This window comes from Bidens hawaiensis, unplaced genomic scaffold, assembly GCF_021521415.1.
Source record: "Bidens hawaiensis isolate Kalapana, Puna unplaced genomic scaffold, B.hawaiensis_p1.1 tig00046678_1, whole genome shotgun sequence".
NCBI lineage: Eukaryota > Viridiplantae > Streptophyta > Magnoliopsida > Asterales > Asteraceae > Bidens > Bidens hawaiensis.
The window spans coordinates 73552-79294 of NW_027498323.1; the positions used below are offsets into that span (position 1 = coordinate 73552).

At 33.2% G+C, this 5743-nt stretch overlaps 1 protein-coding gene across 1 annotated transcript; it reads left to right on the top strand.

Moving 5' to 3' along the window:
* Positions 1–553: 553 nt before the first annotated feature.
* On the top strand, positions 554–5205 carry LOC143596539 (chromatin structure-remodeling complex protein BSH-like). Its single transcript, XM_077075293.1, has 10 exons — positions 554–600; positions 703–791; positions 876–970; positions 3807–3878; positions 3980–4027; positions 4127–4210; positions 4384–4422; positions 4520–4602; positions 4721–4783; positions 4951–5205. Exons 1-10 carry the CDS (start codon positions 557–559, stop codon positions 5036–5038), a joined length of 705 nt encoding a protein of 234 aa, XP_076931408.1. The 5' UTR covers positions 554–556; the 3' UTR covers positions 5039–5205.
* Positions 5206–5743: the final 538 nt, after the last annotated feature.

Consider the following 5743-nt stretch of genomic DNA (forward strand, 5'->3'; position numbering starts at 1 on the left):
ACTAACCTAATCTGCGTTGGTTCATAAGTATAACGTGCTCTAGTTTATTATTATTTCAAGCATCGTATTCTTTTAAACTCTAGTTATTTGAAACTGATCCGACCAAAAAAAAGCCTATATCATCTCCTTTAAAGGGGTCGATCGATATTCAAACATCATCCGATTCCGGCACTTGTTGCGCGGGTAAGCCATCGATTCCTCATCTTCTAATTAGGTTAGGTTTTATGCACGGCTGTTCTACTTTCGGCTTTGATTAATTTCTTCCCCCGGGTTATTCAGGTTCGAATTAGTACGTTGGGTTTCATGGGTTATTTGTTTTCCGGGTCGGGTTGCAGATAAAAGTGACATCCCTAGTTTAGTTTAGTGGTATTGAAGATGACAAACTGTGTTCGTTGCTTAGAAACAAACATCTTTGGATCTTGATACCTGATGCTATAATATAAAAATTATGACCTTGTACAAAACATATTATATTATATTATGGTGTTTTAGCCTCTGTTTTTTAATTTCCAGACTCGCTTTATGTGCCAGTTAAAACTTACTGGACATCAAAAATATGAAAGCTTGGAGTTCGTATAAAACCCCGGTTAAGTTGAGAATGTAAGCTCAAACACTTCCTTTGCGAAATCATTTTAATACAATCATCTTTGCTTTATTTTCCATTAGGATATGTAACTAACTGCTTAACGCTTTGAAATGCAGTCCAACTGCTGAAAATCTCGTTCCCATTCGTCTTGACATTGAGATAGACGGTCAGCGGTACAGGGATACGTTTACTTGGAACCCTTCTGGTAAGGCTTCAATCTGTGTCTGTTATTAATTAATTATTGTGAAAGTTTTCCAGTTTGTTTACTTCTTTCTATGTCTTGTTACAGATCCGGATTCAGATGTAAGTTTGTTTGCTAAACGCACGGTGAAGGACCTTAAGCTTCCTCCACCATTTGTAACACAGATTGCTCAATCCATTCAGGTAAACATTATTCATGTTGCTAGAAACTTTTCTCTATGGTGTTTGATCACATTTGTCGTGTTGCTAATGTGTAATGTAATTTCTTTGCAACAACTGTTTGTCAGCATCTTCAGTTCTGACACGCACATAGAATCAAAACACATGAAATAGCTGTGTACAATTTTGTTTTGGCATGTACTAATTAGCTTGCGACCGTAACCATAAGAAAGTAAGATAAAATTATTGAGATCTATCAGAGGTAAAGACTATGTTACTTGATAATTAGTAGTTTGCTGTTTTTCTTGGCTATGCATAGGCTTTTAAATGCTTTTGGTCTAGAGGGTTTTATATGCGTTGACCTAATTATTTGGAACAATGCTGCAAATCTGTAGGATCTAGGGGTGGACTATACTTTATTGAGGGACACTCTGATATGGTTGGATTGGAACATATCTGACCTAATTGTAGTATGCATAATATATTAGATAGTGTTAGCAATAATTGAAGTTAGGTGCTTGTTTTAGATGTGAAGATGCAGTCATCAAATTATTATATATAAGTAGATTTGGTGACATTGTATTTATGAATCGACACATTGAATGCATGGTGAATCAAGAACCTTAAGGTTGCAGCATCCCTGACTAATATTGTCATTCCAAGAACAATACTTGAAGCTAGCAGGAATCAAAGAACGGACTTTGGGTATGCCTCATTAAGAATTGAAACAATTAACTCATTTATCTAGGGTTTCTTTGATGGACAGAGTTGATCTAGTTGACTAGAAACCCTCCTCTAGAGAGGATTTGGTTTCAACCGCTAATGAAGAATTAAAATGTTTCAATTTCTATATACTCTGTTTTGGCAACGACAATTGCTGCTGCAAGTGCTGACGTGGAGTACCGACTCTTGTTCTTTATATTATTATTCGTTCCAGACAATATTGAATGGTGTTCTTGCAATGAAAGTGCAGTTGGGAATGCTGCAAACCTTCTTGATTCACCGTGCCCTCTTTGTTTGTTCCATAGATACAACAATTTTGAACATTGGTATTTTTAGTTTTACAAACTTGTGACCACCTTTTGTCATTATATATAATGATTTGGCTGTTGTAGGTTTGTTTTGAAAACAAGCTCCTAAGTTATGTTATTGCTAACAATAATATTCAATATTTATACTTTTAATATATGTATCTAACAGTAGTGTAAGATAGTGCATCTAGAGATGCTAACCAATATCATATCTTGTTTAACTTAGTAAAATCTAACAGTATCCGGATGTCATATGATCTTTTAGTGACACAGCATGGATACCATTGATTTCAGTGGGCACCATCAGTGCATTTATACGGGTATATGCTAGTCTGTCAACATCATTATGGATTTATGGGTGCCGTACACAGCACAGATGAAGCTTATGTTTTATTTTAAAGAAATGAGCTGGGTCTCTCATGTCACTCTGTCACTAATGCATCATAGATTTTTAAGGTCAAATTAGATTAATAGAATGTGTGATCACAAAAATAGATTTGTGGTGGCAAGCGTCTACACCACACATATGTTAAAGTTCCTTTTGGGTTATGTTGTGGGACCTAAAAGGAGATGAGTAGATGACCTAATATCTTTTGGCAAGGGTTGAATGCTCTTAATAAGGCCCTTGAGTATATATGAGAAGCTTAAAGAACGCGGGTAGAAATGACAACTTAAACAGTAACAAAATGATTCTTGGTTAAGAATCAAGAAAACATCACAGCTAATGCTAATGAGGTTGAAGAAGGGTAGGTTTGATACTTTGATGAGGTTCCATGGAGATAGTGAGGGGTATACTTTGAAGTCAATGGCTTAATTAACTAAAAGTTAATATGATTTGTAGGTAAATCCGTAAAGGTGACAGATGTTTTAAGAAAGATAAAGTAGTAGGTAAGGTACTGAGACATGATAACGTTTTTGCTGAGGTATAAACATTTACTAATCTGCAATACCACATTAAAGAAGTATGAATCACATAGGGATCAAGCTCGTGAAACATGCAATCAATCTGTACAAAATAGTGTTGCGTAATGCCAATAAGCTGTAAACGCCAAACATCACAGATTTTTATAGTGTTTGTGATAAAATCATCAATAAAAAAAATTAAAGTAAAAAATCGTACACATTGACGAAAAAACCAAAATATTTAAATAATAATAATAATCGTATCAAATACTAAGAGAACCAAAAATTTTCATTAAAAAGATAATGAAGTTGAAGAAGGATAAGTAGGCGAGTCACTCAACTATAGAGCTGCACAGGTAGAATGAAAGTGTAGTATGTGAAGCAAGATAAAGCAAGTAAGGCTTCCGGACATCAGTGCAATCGCATTTTGAAGTTGAGATCCGTTGATTTATTATAACGAAGGTATAAAATATAGTAAAAATCAGCATTCATCTAACAATCAAGCTTTTAAAACATTTAATATTTTAGTAACAGTAGTGTTTTTAAGCGAGCTGAGTGGATGTGTGACAGTCTTGCCCTCTATACCTGAAACGGGCACATTTACTTGCATACATGTATATATTATTACACAGAGAGAGAGAGAGAGAGATTTGTGCGTGTATTAACTTACACATTTTATTGGTAGTTTAGATATTAACATTCAAACGTGTTGTTGCTATATGTGTAGATTCAAAGTTACAGGGTGTTAACTATGTAACTTGTTGGGAAAGTAATTGGATCAGAATAAAATAGTATTAACCTTTTAATTCACTTTTGGCTGCATAAATTAGTAGCTAAATGTATATTGCATATTAAAATTAAATGCTCATGCTTCCACAAAAGCATCCATTAATCTGCACTTCTTTGTATCTTCAAAACTAATGCAGTCACAACTTAATGAGTTCCGGTCATTGGAAAGACAAGATATGCACACAGGTGAAAAAATGGTTTCTATTAAGGTACTTTTCATCTATCTTCTCATGACTATCAGACTATGTGCTTTTCTTTAATTATTTAATCGTTGATGTTGACGGTTGACCTTTTATTTGATCTCTACCAGCTAGATCTTCGAGTGAATCATACTCTGATAAAAGACCAATTTTTATGGGTATGTTTCTTTATATTCATGTCCTTTTCTGATTCAGTTTGTGTAATGAATTGTTTTTTTAGTTTATAACAACTGACGTTTGAGCTGAACCAATTTCAGGATTTGAACAACTTTGAGAGTGACCCTGAAGAATTTGCAAGAATATTTTGTGAAGATTTTGAAATTGAAGACCCTGAAGTTGGAGTGAGTTTATCAATCAATATGTTATTGGATTTTGATTAAAGACCCAAATACTGTTCATAATTTTGTTTTTATTTTATAATTATAGATTTATAGTTCATATGATGTTCTTAGCAGTCACTATTTGTTTCTAAAATTTTTTTCTATTTTTAATTTAGAAAATCTTGTTTCTGCAGCCTGCAATTGCTTTTGCTATCAGGGAACAACTTTGTGAGGTTAGTATTATGTTACTTGTTCATATGTTGTAGGCATTCTTGGCAAATACATGAGATATTAAGCTATTATTTTGTATACAATTTTATTATTTTCTAGATTGCAATCCAGAGTGTAGCTTCAGCAAAGGAATCACGAGTAAACAAGAAAGGACGCAGGGGGCCTGAGCAGTTGCCTCTTAGGTTTGTTTCTGATGATATGAATGTGATGTAATATTACTACTACTACTATTAATAATAAATTATAATATTATCTTTCGGCCAAATATTGATAATTGATTTCACTAATCTTGAATCACAGTAAGCCAGGTGGAAATACGTTGGACACGATGAAGTTATTTGGTAACAAATCAAGTGTCATCAGGTAATAATAATCTCATCTTTGAACCTGGAGAAATGGGTGGGACAGAACAGGTTCTAATCGAAATGGGCCCGAGTTAAAAACGGGTGGCTGATTGTGTTGTCTTTAATCAATGTGACACGATAAGATGTTGAATCCACCTAACTTAAACTAACCTTGTTGAATGTTAGGAAAAGAAGAGAGTGGGACTTGTATGAACCAGTTGTTGATATCTTGTCTAATGAGGAAGTTGATGCCTTAGAAGCTAGAGAAGCATAATGCCTTAGAAGTTGGTAGGGGACCTTTCTTTGTTTGGATATGCTTCTAACATAATTGCAATTTAATGCTTTTAAACTTAAGAATCAATTTTTTACTTTTGTAGTATCATTTATATCAATGTATGTGAATTCAATGGGTCTTAGGGGTGGTGTTGGTTTTGAATAAATAACAAACTCGCTGGGTCGATAAGGCTCACAAAGAACACTTTGGTTGGCAGTTTGTACAATATTTATAAAAGGTAGTTGGGGAGAATAGTTAGAAGCAAAGTTGACTAATAATCATATTTTTCTAAATTTGTTTTTAGAAGGGTTAAATAATATTTTTTTAATAATTATTTTTATTATTTTTTATTTTTCATCCATTCATTCACATCTACAAATAAAAAACATTAAAAAAAGGTATGATGGGAGAAGGTTAGAATCAAATTTGGGGGATTGAGTTGTTTTTCCATAAAAATATTGTATGTGCAATGGTATTGAAGATAGGAAATGAGATGTTAATGTGTTTGTCATGTTTTTTTAGTCATTTTTCATGAAATTTTAGAATAGGATTATGAATGGGGTATGAGATGTGAATGCTTGGAATGAAATACTTTCATTTTTAAGATTTTTATTTCTTTTGGTAAAGGATGTTTTCTTCATTCATTCAAGGAATGAAAAAGTCAAAAAAATTCAGTATTACAATTTTATAACTATAATATATTAT

Coding starts and splice junctions, on each gene's coding strand:
- LOC143596539 (XM_077075293.1), top strand. CDS start 557: ATGAAAGCTTGGAGTTCGTATAAAACCCCGGTTAAGTTGAGAAT. Junction 971..3,806: donor AGATTGCTCAATCCATTCAG/GTAAACATTATT, acceptor AAACTAATGCAG/TCACAACTTAATGAGTTCCG. Junction 4,423..4,519: donor TCAGGGAACAACTTTGTGAG/GTTAGTATTATG, acceptor ATTATTTTCTAG/ATTGCAATCCAGAGTGTAGC.